Here is a 17697-nt window from a genome sequence, read left to right as displayed (position 1 = left end):
TGTGGGCTGTGTTTGGTCTTTAAAAGAAGGATAGATGAGGTGCTTAGGGACATGGTTTAGTGGTGGGATGGCAGGGTTAGGTTAAAGGTTGGACTTGATGATCTCAAAGGTCTTTTCCAACCAAAGTGATTCTATGATTATCCCCCATGGCAATTGCAGGTGGGCTCCCTTTGGCTAACACTGTGCTGTCCCCAGGGGAATGCATGACTGCTTTTCCTGCTCTCTGTTGCTGACTCACCACCATCTCCTCTCCCTTCTGGTGAGCACCAGTCAGATTTCCTGCAGTCGAGCTAAGGGTCTGTGTTGGAGACGGATTAAAACTAGTCTCAGTTCTCCTCTTTCTCTTCCTGAGCAAGGCTGAGGAACACCAAGCACCCAGCCTCTGACCTGCTATGACTCTTTGGCAGCCCCCAAAAAGAAATCTGACTCTGCCCTGGCTCTCATTCAGCACAGAGTTGCTGAGTTTTGCTATGAAATGAGGCATAAATCACTGAGCCCCTTAATCCCTGGTGCCGGACGTAACTGAGCATCCTGAAATGAGGAAGAGGAAGTGGGCTGGTGTCAGTGTTGCCCAGAGGGGCTATTGCATGTGCTCCGCTCAGTTGCTGGTGGCTCCCAACCCGCTCTGGCTAGTGTGGGTGTGTAGTGTGATACCTATTGTGTAAGAAAATTATCCTGAATAAAACCCTCAAAAGTGCATAACAGCTATTGGTGCTTGAGTGCCCGGTGTTGTCTTTGGGCTTGCAGTGTTGCTGTCAGCACCGGGCTGGGAAGCTGATCTGTACCAAGCAAGCAGGTGGTGTATCTTACAAAACTGGTTGTGGATGGCGGAAAGGAGGATGACTCTTCAAAATAAATAAATAATTAAAAAAAAAAAAGCAGCAGCAAATGAAAGCACTGAGAAGGTGGCACAAAGCCTCCAAGGTCCAGCCCTCGCCAGAGTGGGCGAGCTGTCCTCCAGAGCAGAGGCTGTGGTGGGCAGGGTCCAGGCAGGGTCTAGCAAGTGGTAGGCTGCTACCAACTGATGCATTTATTTCAGCTGCAGGCATGAGAAACCTCCCACTGTTTCGGCGAGGGGCTCGGAGGGGATTTGTGCCAGTTGAGGGTGACAACTGTTGGGCATTCCCAGTGGCTTATCGGCTTCATGCCCTAGGCGCGAGGCCGGGATTAGGGCTTGCTCTTTTCCGAGAGCTACTCTTAGAAACAAGTCTTCAAAAAAAAGGCTGAAAGCACATTCCTTCATCATATACCTGCTCTCTTCCCCAGCCCTGTGGATAGTCTAGATTCTTCTGGGTCAGAAAGCCAAAATGCCTCCATTGGAGAGGTGCATACTTGCTTTCGTGCAACACTACTATGGTTCTGTTTGTGTAGGGATTGGTGGTTGCTTGGGTGATTTTTATCTGCTGCAAGGTGAGCTAGTACGTGCATCTAATGCTAGGATTGATTGTGGAATGATTTCATCTGCTCCTGTTTAATGTGGTCCCATGGACAGCCTGTACTACAAGATAAGCTGTGGTCTAGCAGCATGGGTAAGCCAGAATTACAAGGCTGACCAGGTTTGTTGTGTTGGGAATATTAAAGAGTCAGGGCCCAACCACTGATCAGCTCTTTAAGTGTTTTCCTTCTCCTACAGGCTGTGGTACCCCAGAAAAATGCAGCTTCCCACAGGTGTCAGGATCTTGCTTGGGATTTGCTGCAAACTTCCAGATGCTACCAAGGAGGGTGTGGGGGATCTTGGAGTGGGAAGTTTAGATATAGTCTGCGTGCACCAGGAAAACCTTCCCTCTGTTCCCAAACAGAGAGGCTGCTTTGTGCCCTATAACCTCAAGATTTGTTGGCTCTTACAACAGTCTGTGCTCTTAAAATCATTCTTGCTACTATCCCAGCTTCCCATCTGACTTGAATCCTGCTGCGCTGTGGGTCTTGGAGACCTTGTGGGTGGTAACTTCCACGGCATGTGACTTTGCCAGAGTCTGTGTGTTTGACTAGTGAGGCAGAGAGATGCTAAGAGACAGCAAAAGGAAATCAGCTCTTCATTTATTTGCCTTCCCTGTCATGCTTGGCTTTGCTTGATGAGTCTCCTTCAGAGCTTTGTGTGCTCAGGAGAAATTCTGCAACAAGCAAGATTTCTGAGCATCTTTCCCCCCTGCTGCGCAGTGAAGCAAAAGCAAAAGGACAGACAGACTTGCTTTATTGCCAGTGGAAAGGCCAGAGCTGAAAACCCAGGGACAACAGAGAAAATACTGCCTGAGAAACTTGGGTGGGTTTGTGATAAGCTGGAAGGAAATGGAGCTAGAAGCTGAGCCAAGAGGCTTTCAAAGGGTTAAGTTTCCCTGCTGCTGCTTGAGTGCTTGTGGGTGGAGGGGAGGTCACCCACTCTTGGACCCCAACTGTTCTCCTGGAGTCTGCTCCATCTGCAGTCAGTCCCAAACTGGGAACGGTGGGGAGAGTGTTGGTGTGGAGGAGTCATTTATCACACGATGGAAAAGTCATTTGTGAGCTGGAGTCCCTTGGCTGCACCAGCTGTCACGCGCAGAGCAGATCGAGAGCTGCAGGAACCTGATACCGCTGCAGATGGTCCCAAGCAGAGAGCTGTGGATGCCGGCGGCTGTAGGAACACGCTCTCTGCTTTAGTGGCTTTCTTAGACTTGAAGGAAACCCGCTGATCGCGGCTGGGCAGGAGCACGTCCTTCCCTCAGACTGGGCAGTCGTGACCTCTGCTGGGTGCGCAGCTCTCAGCATCATGCTCTGCCTGGCATGGCTGGCTGTCCTGTGGTGCTGAAGCTTTATGGCCTGATTCACAGGGCTTTCTGGAATTGGGTAGGAGAAAACCACCTGTAACTGCTAAACTAGATGCTGCCCCTGTATAGCCAAGGGTATTGCTCGTGGCAGGCCAGATGGTATGCATAAACTTCTTGTTTTCTTGTCTTGCAGCTGAGCTTGGTCCTGGTTCAACGCAACCCTCAATGCCACTATTTTTTTCTCTGCTCCACGGAAGATAACTGAAGGATATTTCTCTTCTCCTGCCTGATACGAGTCTGCTTCGGTACAGCCTGACTCCTCTCGGGGTGTGAGCGATACCCCATGCTGCCTCCAGTTGGATGAAAGGAACTAGATCAGCTGGCAAAACCCATCCCTGTTTTAACCTTCTATGTGCCTCTTTGGCTTTTTTTTTTTTAATTTTTTTTTACCTGGCTCTGCTATGGAGATGGGAGACTGTGGCTCTGCTCCCTCTCTTCTTTCTCAAGCATTGGAAGAGAGGGATCTGCTGCCCTGCCGAGCTGGCAGGGCTTTTGCTACATGATGAAGAATTTCTACTTTTGTGGCTCTTGGTGGCTGGGTGGTGGGGGAGAGGGAGCTCAACAGAAACCTGGGAAAATAATCAGTGTTTGAAAGGAGGGCAGCAGGCAGATCTTGTGTGTGAGGAGACTGCCAGGACCACTTGTCACCCTGCTGGTGCCAGCTGTGGGTAAAGTCTTCCCCTGTTTACAACGCAGCCTCTGTCCCTCTACAGCATCTGCTTTGAGGGACTTCCACCTACTCTATGTACATCAAATCACGTTCGGCTTTGTCCTGCATTGTTTTTGTTTCTGTTTTTTAGTTCCCAGATCACCCTTTAATCACAGTTATGTACCCATGCCAAAATGTTCCTGCAACTTTTCCATCTTGACAGCGGCAATAGCAGCTTTGTTTCAAATAGCTGCTGCCTTCCTCTCCCTGTCTACCATGGTTGGAGGTCTCCTTCCCCAGGTGAGGAGTGCTGATCACTGGCATTATCTCCCTTCTTGTGGAAAGGGATTTGCTTGTTCTCTAACCTGAGGGCTCTAGTGCCAGTGATTGAAACATGTCAGAGGTGGTGGGCATGTTGATAACCTGCCTGCTCTGCTCCTGGAGGGGGACAGGATATCTGGGAAATGGCTGCTTCTCTTATGCTGGAAGCTGCCTCAGTGAAAAGGCATCCCAATGAGTTGTTTGGGGAGATCAGGGCTTGCTGTGAACATGGGGAAACCGAGCCCCGAGAGAGTGGCACTCCGGCCTTGGACCTGAGATCTGTAAATCGGCTCCCAGGGCTGTTTCTGAGCTCTCAAGTCTTCATACTTCATGGTGTTAGCATGTCCCCATCCCTTCTTTAAAGTCATTCCTGCCCTCTTCCCATGGCAACATAATTTTGCAACTTGTTTCTGCTCTCCTGGAGGGAGGGCAGCTTCTCTCTTCTGCATCAATTTGCTTTCTGCTTAAATTTACTGTGCGTCCTGGGTATTCTTTTTTTTTGTAAGCATTTAATAAAATTTGAGGAAGATGTTGTAACAATGGCAACTCTGAGGATTTTGTTGATGTAGGAGTTCCTGCGGCAAAGCCCTTCTCCAAGACCTTGCAGGCCTCCGTGTGAGTGGAAAGTGGAGGAGAAGAAACATCAGGATGAGTGACAAGAAAAAAAGGAGCTTGATATATGCAGGAAAGGAGCTTTCCGTGTGCCTGCCCCACTTAGGAGATCCTTGTCACCTTGCTGCAGTCTTCATTGTATTGGGGGTAGTTGACTGAGAAATGGGGATGAGCTGTGTTTGGGTGAGAGGCGGAAAACCGCGCAGAAAACTTTTTTTTTGCTAGGAGAAGCAGAGAGCTTAGCTCCTCAACTAACAGACCTGAGCAGCGTCACAGGCTTCAACTGAAATCACTGGCGATGTCAGCTATAAAAAATAATCTTCTATAGCCTGCTTATACAGTTGGGATGAGCTCAATGTAGCTGTCTGTACAGGCACCCAGCATTCTAATGAGCTGACTACCCTATCTGGAACCATCTAATAAAAAACCTTTTTATGGAGGTGATCTTCCAAGTAATAATATTTCTATGGTGTAGAGACAGCAAATAGTTTGTGCTGTCCTTACCTATGCTTTCCTGAAATATTAGGAGCAGGAAAGTTTCCAGACCTTGCTTCTTGCTGCCATCTTTTTGCTCACTGGTACCTTCATTCTCTCCATCCTCTGCTCCAGCTCCTCCTGGAGGTAAGAATTCAGGGAGTCTGTGTTTCTTAGAGAGCCCTATGGAGCATGGACACCATCTGGCCTCATCTACCTCCCTTCCACTGCCATGTTGGGATTTTCAAGTGAGGCCAGAGCAGTAGCAATGGGGTGTATAGAGATGTCCTGGCGTGAGGTGAGAGCAGTGCTACTGTGCCCTTGCCTGCATGCAGATTGGCCCCACCAATTTGTTTCAACTCCATTCTGCAGTCGGCTGGTGGAAAGGTTGGCCAGAAACTTCTGTTGCTATTCCTGTGCCCCGCCAACTTGGAACGAGCAGAAAGGGCCCCAAAGGCTTCTTGTATGAGATTCCTTCTCTAAGGAGGGTTAATTTGCAGGGCATATTTTCCCCACTTAAAGTCCCTGTGGACCTAAATGTGGTTTCAACAGAAACAACCGCTGTAATTCAGGTTCTGGCTGCAGCACAGAAGTGAGCAGGTTACATGGGAACTCTCTAGGGAGACCCAAGTGCTCTTAGTGATGGCGAGGGACCAGGGAAAGACCTGGCTTGGAGCAGATGTGTGCAGCTCTTTATGAAGTACCTAAATTTCCCCTGGCAGATATTTCCACAATTAAATTAACTTTATGATGTGCTGTTTCTCCTTTCAAAGTAGCATGGTGCCCATGTGGTGGTGGGGAAGTGGCAGTGGGGTTACCAAGATGGTGAAAGACCTGCCCTCCTCAAAAAAGGGATGCTGCAGCCCAGGTGCTCTGGCTGTGTATTTTGAGCAATGCCAAGAGGGAACGAAGGCTCGTTTCTTCCCTCAGCAGCAAGCACAGCGCGTTGTGGCTGGTTTCATTGCTCACTTCAGAAAAAACGTGGCATCTGTGAAGTGCTGCTGCTCATCTCTTGCTAAAATGACAAGCTTCTGCACGTGAATTTGCTGTGGAAAAACCACTGTGTGTGTTTATGTTATGCTGCAACCTTTGCAAAGCCAGCCTTCTTCCAGCTCTCCTGGGCGTCTCTGCATGGCACTGGGGCCTCTGCTCTCCTTGGGATGTGAAGAGTGCTCCTGGGGACTCATCCTGCTCATCTGAGTGAAGGAGAGCAGGCTGTGCCTCTTGATAGCACCACTTATTGCTCTGGTCTTACTCAGCAGCTGACTGCTCCCTGTCTTTCTTACATTCATTTTTCCCAATAACAAAACTCCTATTTTTTTTTGCAGCCTTGGCATCTCTGAGGCTCATTATAAGACCTTAGCTTTATCTTCTCCTGGGACTGTTGCACTTTAAATGTAATAAGGACAAACATAGGCATTGAGAGTGTCTTGCTGCAGGACTGGTAGAGAAAAGCAATGCTTGCCTGGTCTCTGTATCGCTTGGCTGCCTGTGTTCCCTGCGCTGCTGTGCTATCCCAAATTACCATCCCCTCAGCAGGTTAACGGTGCCCAAAGAGAGGGACTTGAATCCCCATGTGGGCTCTCAGTGTCCTGACCTTGAGGCACACCTCAAGGTGTTGCTTCTCTCCAATTTCTTCTTTCCCTGTCCTGTATGTCTAGATTATGCAGAAGGGGAATGTCCTTTTTGTACAGCACCCACTCAAATGAATCTTTGGGGGCTATGGTAATATTGAAATGGGCTGCTCGTCTTTCCATAGCAGGCTTCAGGGCTGCTTTTGTTCCAACAAGCTTTAACTCTACATGAGTGTCTGCGAGATGGGATTGAAAAACGTGGCCCATGACCGTTGCAATGCTTATTTTCTGCAGGCCATAAAATGTTATTTAAACTTGGGGAAAACTTCACTGATGGAAAACTGAAGTCTGCTTTGAATGTTGTGTCTTTATATAGCGCTTGTTCTGCCTCAAGACTGGGGGCTAGACTTTATCGAGTTCTCTTTCCAGGCATAAAATAATTATAGACTCATTTTCGTGACCATCCTTATGTACCCAGATTGGCTAATTAACAGATCTGCTCAACCCTTGCTTGCAGCTCTGCACTGGGCCTCCAGTGAGGTGGCAGACATGAGAATCTAAAGTTTCCAAATGACTTTCTTCCTTGAAACGTGTCTGGAGTTTCTGCACTTTGAAGGAAAGGTCAGACTCGGAGACACCTGGGCCTGAATGTCAGAGCTTCCCCTCCTGCCACCACCACCACCTTAGGGAAGGAAAATAAACAAGCTCCAAGAGCGGGGCAGCTATAAATAAGGAGGTGGCAGTCAATACGCTCCTGAACAAGGTGCGGGGTCGGTTTGTTGGTAGTTCCTGTCAGCTCAACATGCTTGCACTAACGCTGCATGATGTATATGCATGTTTTAAAGCAGGTAAAGAATGGATCTGACGGTGCCAAGAAGTGCAATTGGAGGTAGCATTTGCTTCAGAAATGATGGACCTATTACAGGGATCCTGATAATGAGACCAACCACAAGTGATTTCCCTGTGATTTTGCATTGGGTCCCCTGAGGGTTTTGGTTGCAGTGGAACAATTTGATTTAGATCATAAATTTCAAAAAGGTGCTCAATCTCTTCACAATAACTCTAAGTAATAGTGGATTAGTAATGCTAAAGGCATGCATCCTTCAAATAAATAGAAAAAAGTGTCATGGGCTTGGCGCTTTTCAGGGTCATGGGGAGAATGGGGGGGAGGTTGGAGCAAAGTTGGGGGAAAATATCACTGGAATTTATATGAGCAAGCATTTTAAGGCATGCAAGCTGTTTGGTTGGCTAGGTAGTCCTTCCCCAAGGTTGCGGAGAGGCTGTGGGTGGCTGCTTTGCTCACCTCCTCTAGGGACAGCCCAAGATAGCAGCTCCAGATGCTGGTCCTGGCTCCCATCCTGCTGCTCAGGCTTCGTCCTCACTGCCTGTCTTGTCCATATAGGTGTAAATAGCCTGAGGATGAGCCCCGGCTATGTCTCGAGTTGTCTAGCCTGATCCCTTATCTTCAGAGAGACATCTAGCCTAGATCTAGGGTATCCAAGGGGGATCTCCCGAATCCTACAGGGATTGTGTCTTAGGTGTCTAAAGCAGATGGAGCAAGCGCATCTCCCAAAGCAAACAGCAAAATGATGGAGCAATAGTCTACCACAAAAGTCAGGAATCAATATTAACTGAAGAAAGATGAAATTCAGTACTTACTGATGTGTAATTTGTTTCCATCTGCAATCACTTGCATGTTGGGTGCATCATGTTATTTGGTTTACAAAATTAACAGGTAATTTCAGGTTCCTTGGAGATCATTTTGGGTGCTGTTTTCTTGCGATTTTGAGAGCCCTGTAGGTAAGTTCAAAACATCAGATGGAAAAGAGTATTTACAGTATCCGATAAGTACCAGAGGTTTCTCAAAAATAAATAAAGCGACTCCTTTCTGAAAGCATAAAAAGTTCCATCAACTAAAATTAGCATGAAGAAGGGCTATCGAGTAACACCACTACATGCTCCCAGCTTTAGCCCTGCAAAGTTTGGCATCTAAAGTACTGGAGAGGTGAAGGGCAGATGATGGTGATGTTGCCAGGACAGATATTCTAGCAGAGTAGCTCCAGGCAATGAAAACAGTTGGAGGCTTTTCAAGTTTGCTGGTCAGATTTACTGTTTTGCAAAAGTCAGGGTTGCAAAATGCAAATCTGGAGCTGTGCTTTGATTGCTACTGTCCCCAGAGAGGGGGAGTGCAAATTCTGGCTCCATCTCTGCTTGTTCCTGGCAAGGGGTGTGCTGTATGTGGAGCATGCAAGCGCAGAAAATGCTGCGCTGGGAGCAGAGAGGGTTTGGAGTTGATTGGTTTGGTGAATTTTGGTTGGGGGTTTGCGTGCAGTTTGACTCAAAGATCAGGGCTGAGACTGCTAAAGTGAGCTGATAAGGATGGCACCAATGCCCACTTTTGCCCTGGCCAAACACGTGAGCTGACGAAACACCATGCTGTTATTTACATCCTCTTGGCCCCTGGGGATTTCATCCCCTTTCGCTGCTGTCATCCAGCTTGGGCTTTGCTTTTTCGCAGCCTTTTAGTGGGGGTGCCAAGGCAGCTGGTAGGTTAAATATGCTCACAGGGAGATGGGGGTATGCAAGAGCAGTTTCTCTGGAGGTCTCCAAAGCAGCTTTACACCCAGGTTAAGCTTGGTCTGTTCCATCTGGCTTTTGGAATGCTGGCAAGCTACGTCAGAAAACCAACTCCGAAGGCAAATTCTTGCTTCTTCTCCAGTACCACCCTGCTAAGCCTTGCTGCTCATTGACCCTGTGCAGTAATGTGTCTCTAATCTGGCTTTCAGTCACTCTGTCATGGATCAAGATAGCAAAGCATTTCCCACATCCATCAGAGCTGTGGCCCATCTGATGAGACGGCCAGTTCTCATGGAAGGGATGCAGATACATCTTTGGGTTGCTGTTGGAGGCGAGCGCTCCATTTGCTTTCTCCCTCTCTGTCTCTCTGATGACGGAGGAGATCACACTTGGCTCTGCAGGACACCCTGCTCCTTACAGCAGCGCTGACCTGTGGAATTGGGGGGTAGGTGCTCAATCCTTCATGCAAATACCCTAATGCAATTAATCCCTCTTTGGCTGATGACTTTAACAACTCAAAACTTCCGTCATCTTTTAGGAGTGCTGGTGAATTTGTGTGTCTCTAACGCTGAAAATGCTGGGGGAAAAAAAACAGGCAATAACAACCAGAGCCAACCCAACTGGAAACTTGGAAGAAAAGACATTTTGAATAAGAAAATGTCAACAGAATTTAAAAATGCCCAAGGACACGTGGTACCCTGCTCTGCCACTGTCACCACCAAAACCACACAAGTCTAATGAGTGTATTTGCGGCGTGCACTGTATGAATGATGCACAAGGCTTGCTTAGGTTTGCATCTGATGCTGAAGTAGGAGGTGTTCAGATCCCTCCCTATTTTGTATGCAAACATGTAGAGTTTCTGCTCTTACAGGCTAAGAGGGGATAAGATGGGGGCAGATTCTCCCACTGACCAAATTTCACAGAAGGGGTTACACACTAGAGTCCTCTATGGAGGTGTTGATTGATTCCCTCCCACCAGATGCAAGGAGGAGAAGAGCAGGATCAGGGAAGTGGATGGAGGCATACACAGGTAATTTGGCAATAAGGTGATTAGGTAATGTGGTGATTAGGTAATGAGAGACAGCTTGTTTGTTGCCCTTTCTTCTCCTTTTTATGCCCCTGAATGTCTGAGTTGTTGTGGGCTCCTATCAGGAGAGGGTGTTGGTACCCTGAGGTTCCCTAGCCACTCTCCAGGATGTAGGTAGGTGAACCCTCAACCTGGCAAATATTTTCTCTCCCCTGTATCTGAGCAGCTGCCACCAGAGGTTAATTGCTGTGTGTGGTGAGTGCTGGACTGGGTCTCTTCCAGCTGGGGGAGGGAGAGACAAACTGAGGACCAAGATCCCGAGCCTGGATGCTGAAGGGGGGTATTAGAGGAGCCAGGGAGGAAGCCTGGTCTTTGGCCATTTGAGTTGTGTTTCAGATTCCTCAGGATCCCATCATTGCCAGTAAAATGGCAGCAGTCTGCTGGTACTTAAATAGAGGAGCTGATTTTGAAGTTTAAGGCTATTCTGATCTCTGCTTGACTGGCTGCATAAAACAGGTCATTGGATTTTACCCAGGAACAGAAAAGTAATTAATTACCTATATATTCTGTCCTTTCCCAGAGCATACTTAGTCACTATCTGATCTGCCTTTTTATTGGCAGCTTTGGTGAACGTAGGGCATCTACTCTAACCTTGAACTGCTGATTAAACCCCAGTGCAGAGGCCCTTTCTCTGGAGTGGGACAGAGAGAAGAAAAGGGGGGGGATGGGGGGGGAAACTGGATGAGAATTTAGTTTTCCATCCCAAATGGCTTTTGTGATTCCCATTTCCTGCCTGCCCTAAACTGTGGTAAAAAGTTTATAATTGGAAGTGTCACAAACCAGAAAAACACATCCCCACCCTGCCCCAGTCAGCTTAATCAACTGTTTTTGTGGAAAATTTCAAGCGTTTCAGTACTGAGGTCCACGTAAGTGGACAAACACACCAAAACCAGAATAGCTGTATCATGCAGAAAAAAATCAAAAGATGTTGCTCTGAAAGCTTTCAAATAAGACTTGGGGGCAGGGGGGAAGGAACGTTCAGGCTGTGAATGATGGAACAACTCAAGTAAAACACATTTTCCTGGTAAACAATTTCACCATGGATAACTTAAGCATTTTTGGATGAAAGAAGGTGTCAGCAGAAGCTCCTCTGTAGCTCTAGCATGAAGGTGTAAGTGCAGAGTCCTGGGCAAGTTTGGGTGAGGAAGGACCTCGGGAGGTCCTCTGACCCCCCTTGCATGCCCAAGCAGGATCTGCTTCAGTATTAGATCAGTTTGCTCAGCGTTGGTCAGTAGCTAGGGAATAAGGGATAGGTAGTGCTTCTTTTCAGGAGTTTGATGTCTCCTGGGTTGTGAAGGAGGGAAGAATGTAGCTGATTTAATTTACAAACTCTGTAGTTCTTAACAAACGTGAAGCGGCAGGTAGGATTTCAGCCTTCCAGGGCTGTAGAGGTTTTTAGATGCACTTGCACAGTGCTTTTTCAGCTTCCTGGCTGAGCGCCATCCAGCCCCAGGAGGCAGCTATCCGTGCAAATGCTGCCCACTGCCTGGTGTGCAATGAGCATGGGGGGTGAGGGTACAAACAAAAAAAAAAAAAGAAGGAAGACAAGCATTTGGCTAAAGTGCCCATCTTTACCCAATTTGTAAAATTATTTCGGCTAATGTGTGAACACTGTATTTAAAGGCATCTCCTGCCAAGTGCGCTGGCTGCTGGAATAGGTCAGCCGACAGCCCTAAAAGATGGGAAGGGCTGGTTACAGCTCCCCTGTGAGTGGCCCTGCTAGCCTGTATATTCCTGTGGCCCATCTCAAATAACCAGTCTGGGTGCTCCTGCCTACCGAAAAGAAATGCAGTACTGGGGTGGGTTAGCTAGTGGAAACGCCTGTAGATCTAGATCCCCAGTCTCTAGTTCCTACCCAAGGAGGAATGCTTGTTTGCTGTATCCTCTCCCGGGTGGAGATGCTGTGACTGTAAAAGCATGCCAGGCCCTGGCTTGAGGTCAGCAGGCAGAGGGACTTCATGCAGTCCGAGTCCCCGATTCATGTCTGTGACCTGCACGCGTGCGCTCTTTGGCCTTGGTGCTGTCTTCTAACATGGCAGCTGGTGAGAGGGGCTTCTCCAAAGACTGGTGCTTGCTGCACCCTCGCCTAACAAAGTCTGATGGCTTTTGGAAGACATGCAGCCAGAACCGGGATCATCTCTCTCTCATCTGGTCCACACGATCGGTAGAGAGCACAAGGCAGCTGGTGGTGGTTTGCTTGCTCTCTAGGCTGGTGTGGCTGCGCTGCAGCAGCTCAAAGGCAAGTCAAAGCACATCTTGCTGCTGATGCAGGGAGAAGAGATGATGTCAAGACAGCACAAGATATATATCCTAGAGCAGGACGATCTACGGTCAAGAGAGGCAAAGCCAATGATGAGAACATCGCAGGCTGTGAATGAAACTGGTGTGTGATGGCATCAAGAGGTGAAATAAGGACTAGATGGAGGGTATGTATGAAAAGCACAGGCTATGCAGCTAAGGCATGAAACAAATATTTGAGAGGATTACAGTTACATGCCGAAGTGGATAGAGACACCCACAAAGGGAAGAAAAGGGCAAACATAAAATGGGCTGTGGGGAATGAGCTTTGGTTGTGAACCAGATAATAGCAGAGCAAATGGAGGATGCGTGCATCAGATAACCCCTCTTCCAGGGATGGAGCAGATCCCATTGGTCCCGTGGGAAGAGGGAACTGCATCACACTGGGACTGGAGACAAGATGAATGACATGGATGCGAGGGGTCTGGCAGAGGCAGCCTGTAGGATGCACAGACATCCTTTGGGACAGTACCAAGCAGATGGACCGTGCTCACAGGGGTGGTGAAGGGGAAGATGGAGCATGGACATGATGCGAAACATACAGACAGACATTGTCTGGAGCAGTTGCCCAATATGTCCAGATCAGGAACCGAGCCGAGCACAGATGAGTGTGTACAGGAGCAAAGGGGATGCTGCAGGGAGCAACATTTGCATCTCATCTATTTCAAAATAGAGCTAGCAGGTGGAAGCATCTGGTTACCTGTCCCCCCCCATAGCCTGCATCAACAGCACATTTGTCAGGATGCTTAGAGGGGAATTTGAGGCATGGGGAGCGCTTCCCTGCCGCTGGTGCAGAAGCAGCACCGCACTGGCAGAGGCTGTGCCACCCCGCAAGATGCTTGCGTTGCTCCTGCCAGCTGCCTGGCAGCAAACGGGCCAGACAGGACCACGGGAGCGTTCAGCCTGGCATCTGCTGAGAACCGCCCTGGTGTAAGCCCAGGCTTCACATGCGTTTGCACACACACATTTCCTTTTTCACTGATTGATCCAGCCCTTGGTGTGGGAGAACCAAGTCAGGATGCCCCGTCAGCAGCAGGGACAGTCTATAACTGGCAGGCAGGTAGAGGAGGCTGGTGAATATCCCTGCCAAACCGGGTACACGGCAAGCATAAAAGGAGAAACAGCTGGGGGACTCCCCTCCCACACATCCCCACTCTGCTGCCAGTTTGGGCAAATACAGTATTTCTTGGAGATGTGCCCAGTTGGTGCAGTGCCCGAGGAAAACGAGCCAGTAGAAGATGGCAAAAATGCTTGATGGTACCGAAAATGCAGAGTGAAGGCAGCTTTGCTACATTAGTGCCTTCGGTCGAGCTGGGTTGAGGGAGCAGAGGCCACAATACCCGGTTTGGTTGCATGTCCCCATGCAGGTGCTGCTCTCCTCTGCAGCACGGCGTGCCCACCCTGGCTCCCCTACCAAGCAAACTCCTCCCGGCTGCAGCCAGGGCGCTGAGGACGGATGCGCTGTCCCCCTCCCACCCGGCAAGTTGCAAAAGCGTTGGCTCGAGCTGGGTTGCAGGAGGAAGGCGAGGGGATAAGCTCCCAGGAAGCTGGAGAACGCAAGCTGGGCTTGGGCGTGTTACCTGGTGAACGGGAGGCTGCAGCACTGTGCTCCTGCTCCGCGGCTTTCAAAGCTCGTCTCTACATCCTTGGTTGGGGACCCTTGCCTGCGAGTGGCAGGGAAGAGTGGGCAGGAATTGATCTGTGACCCGGGCCAAAAATATCGCCTGCCCTGCGGCTTCTAAAGGTTTTCTCTGCTCCTACAGGCTGGGAGAAAGGGGATGCTGGAGCTGCCAGACACACTGGAGGGCATGCCCTGTGCTGCCGGGGAGCTCTGCCAAGAAGAGAGGGGCGGGAGGGAGGGGATGGGGAGCTGAAGCCTGCAAAGTTTAGTGAAATGGAAACCCTGAGACAGAGGGTTGTCCAAGGCACTGCAATCCTCTGCCGGCATAGCCGTGCAACTGCAGAGGGTGCTTGGGCAGCAAAACCCCCCCTGGGTACCTTAAGGATCCTAGATGGGGTCCAGCCATCTAGGGTTTGCCCTCTCTAAGATGTCTTTACTTAAATAATGCTTTTGTATCACATTAAGAAGGGCTCTGTGTGTGGCTTGAGGTCAGACAAGCTCTCTTGCTGTGTTCCTGCCCACTTGCTTTTTTATTCCAGGTCTCCTCAAACTCCGAGGTGTGGCAGAGCCCTGGTAGTCTTAGCAAGAGGTGGCAAGTCTTAGCACACACAACCCCCCCGCCCCCCCCCCAAACACAGGTGCGATGTGGGCTATGTGCTTCTGGCTTCTTGTGTGCCCTGTGACTGCTCATTTCAAAGAGCGTTGGATGGCAGAAGATCCCCAAGCCCTCCCGCAGGCTCTTGCTCTGCAGGGCAACCACGGCCAGCTGCAGGTAGAGGGACAGCCAGGAATTGCTTCTGCCCGGCTGGGAGAGCAGAGGCTGCTGCTCTGCATTAAGGTTGCAAGAGCCAGGCTGCCACAACCAGGTTTTAAGCAGCAACCAGGCACCACAGAGCTCCAGGGGACCTACGATTTATTTCCGAGGTGCCTTTGCCTCAGATACCCCTCTTTAAGCTCTGCCTGCCTGGTGGGGTTGTAAATATAGAAACATAAGCCCTGGAGGCTTTTTTTTTTTCTTCTCCAAACATGTCCCTCCCATCTTAGCATCATCTGTGCAATTCCTCCAGCTGCTCCTATACATGGTATGACCCCTTTTTTTCCCCTTCCCTTGCTCCCCCCCCTCCGTCCCCCACGCCCTCCCCTGCCCAGCGCAGGGGGTCCGGGGCCAATCGGCTCCTCCAGACGATCAAATGTCACTATAAGTTGAGAGCTGCATCACCTTGGGTCGCTCGCAGATCCCAGCCTGCCCGTCCCCTTCAGCAGGGAGCTCTGTGCTTCTCTCCGCTCCTCCCAGGTAAGCAGGAGTCCTGGAGAGGGATGCTGTCAGGGGGCAAAACCACAGAAGGGCTGAGCCTGGCTTTGAATGGAGAAGCATTGGGGAGGGTTGGGGTCCGCAGGATCCAGCACAGATCCGAAGGAAAAGGCGCTTTTCCTTTCTGGCTTTTGTTGGGCATTGCGTGAGGCTTGTGTCTCTTGCAGAGGTTTGGGTGCTCTGAACTCTTCAGGATTGGTGGTGGGACAAAAGACCCTTCCAAAACCAAAACCCAGGGCTGGGAATGAAGTGGCATTGACTGGGACATTTGGGAAAGCTTGATCCAGCAGCAGAAGGGCAGTGCTGACCCTTCCTCCCCTGTCACCTGGAGAAAGGGACGCCAAGGCAGGAGGGATGAAGGGCAGGAGCACCGGTGCGGGGTGGGCTGTGGGGTGTGGGGCTGGAGGGGGACCTGAGAAATACAGAGACGGTCAGGGAAAACTGCCCCCTCCCACAAAAAGAAAACTGGGAGAGAATCCCCCTGTCCGCAGGGAGGGGCAGGAGGAGGGGGTTGAATTCAGAGCGGTGATGGGATGCTCCCTGTATGCACAGCTTCAAACCCCTGCACTTCACTGGCCTGGCCACCCAGTGTGGGTGAATCCCCCCTGTGTGGGGGCCGTATCCCCCACCAGCCTGTGGCTGCCCTGCGGGGGCAGAGGTCCTCACTGTTGGGCTTGGGGGGCAGGTGTCCTGCAAAGGCTGCAGTTTTACCAGCACAGGTGGCTTTGGTGCCAGCGATTTGGGTGGGAGCCCTGCCCCTGGCAAGGGGGAGCCCCAGTGGGGCCGTAGGCAATTGCCAGGGCAGGCAGACGTCCTTCAGGGGCGCAAGACCCAGGGAAAGGCAGGGGCTATAAGCCAAACGTGGTCGTTGGCTTTTAGTCCTCTGTCCTAGCCTTGTTATTCCTAGCAAACCCTTTGCAGGGATCCGACAGATCATATCGCTCCAAAGACAAGGATAAAGGGCACATTTTAGGGCAGGGAATTGCTGGAGCCTGCAGCAGCGCTTGGGTCCTGCTGCCCTGTCTCAGCAGCAGCAGAGCTGCGGCGGCCACCTCACACCCCAGCCCCCGGGGACAGAAACACCTTCTGCTGGAAACCACTGAGCGGTACAGAAACAAAGGGGGGAGGCAGAGGGATGGAAGAAATATGTATTAAAAGTATATGTATATAGAATCATAGAATCTATACTTTTTATATATAATACATGTATTTTTTAATATATAGGTATGTATATAAAAAAAGAGGTGCAGTGGGTTTGCAGCAGCTCCTGCTGGGAAAGCGTGGCCATGTGGTGGTTGGGGGTTTGTACCCCTAGTCCTTGCCCGATAGCTATCCCTGCCAGGTCCCATTGTCCGGGCATGGCCAATTTTGTCCTCCCCCCCTTTCTGTACGGCTCTTGCTACCTTGCCTCCCTTGTATGGCCTGACTTGGGAGGGGGTGATTGGCAGGCGGGTTATTTCCAGGGCTGGCCCAGAGGTGCAAGGCAGCCCATTCCCCCTCCCGGGTGCATTCTCAGCTGCTAAGAGGCTTCTTGGGATGTGCTGGCTCTGCGCTTTCAGCCAAGGGCAGGAGCATTTGGGGCCAAAAGGGACGTGTCATTCCTGCCCACCTGGGGCTGATGAGGACTGGGGTATTTGTCCTTCCAGCCATGGCCCGCTTAGCCTGAACAAAATGGAGAAAATAACCTTTGCTTTCACCTTTAAAGGGTGGGAGCAGTCAGGAAGTTTTTGGTCTGGTGGAACTTTCCCATGTGTTTTGATTTCCTCCCAAATGGTGGGCAGTATTAACTAATTGATTTTATTACATTCTTAAACCTCAGTCAAGACCAGAACCCATTTTTCTGCCACTGTACAAACAAAATCCAGTTATTGCCTTAAGGTGCTAACAGCCTTAATCTTAGGCTGCATTTGCTGCGTGTAAAGCAATTTCCACCGAAGGGTAATCCCGAGCCAGCTGGAGACTTTCCATTGCCTTCAGCGAACTTAATCCTAATGGCAAAAATTACTGCTCTTAGTGGATTGCTTTCCTTATTGCTTTTTGGGTGTAAGTATGGCTTGGTTGTGTTGGTTGCTTCGATGACAAGAGTTAGCTACGTGGACAGTGCTGGGCACCGAAGAGCCTTTCTTGTCTCGGGTGGCTGTTGCTATGATGGTCTGCGTTTTACCCCTGCCTTTGAGGGACCATCTGACTTTTGAATGCCACGAAGCAGACGGACACCTTGTTCTTCTTGAGGCAAGACCCTTTTGGCTTACCAGCCAGGGCAGTGGCAGTCAGCTACAACCTTAAATGCCAGCTCCTCCCGACAAAGTGACCAAACTTGGCTGAACGCTTGGCCCTTGCAAGGGCCAATCCCCCTGGATTTTTTTTTTTT

At 50.0% G+C, this 17697-nt stretch overlaps 2 protein-coding genes across 2 annotated transcripts in view; both read left to right on the top strand.

The window, feature by feature from the left end:
* LSP1 (lymphocyte specific protein 1) overlaps nucleotides 1-4307 on the top strand; it is a 52851-nt gene extending 48544 nt beyond the window's left edge. The window contains exon 12 of the mRNA XM_035892853.1: nucleotides 2935-4307. The gene's annotated coding sequence lies outside the window, so the exon portion shown is untranslated. The remainder of the gene's footprint in view (nucleotides 1-2934) is intronic.
* The window catches only part of TNNT3 (troponin T3, fast skeletal type), a 45526-nt gene continuing 29354 nt past the window's right edge, over nucleotides 1526-17697 (top strand). Inside the window, exon 1 of the mRNA XM_035892860.1 lies at nucleotides 1526-1529. Coding sequence (XP_035748753.1) covers nucleotides 1526-1529 — 4 coding nt within the window. The remainder of the gene's footprint in view (nucleotides 1530-17697) is intronic.

This window comes from Egretta garzetta, unplaced genomic scaffold, assembly GCF_000687185.1.
Source record: "Egretta garzetta isolate BGI_Z169 unplaced genomic scaffold, ASM68718v1 scaffold44, whole genome shotgun sequence".
Taxonomy (NCBI): domain Eukaryota; kingdom Metazoa; phylum Chordata; class Aves; order Pelecaniformes; family Ardeidae; genus Egretta; species Egretta garzetta.
Note: the sequence above shows the minus strand (reverse complement) of the source record. Positions and strands in the feature narration are given on the sequence as shown.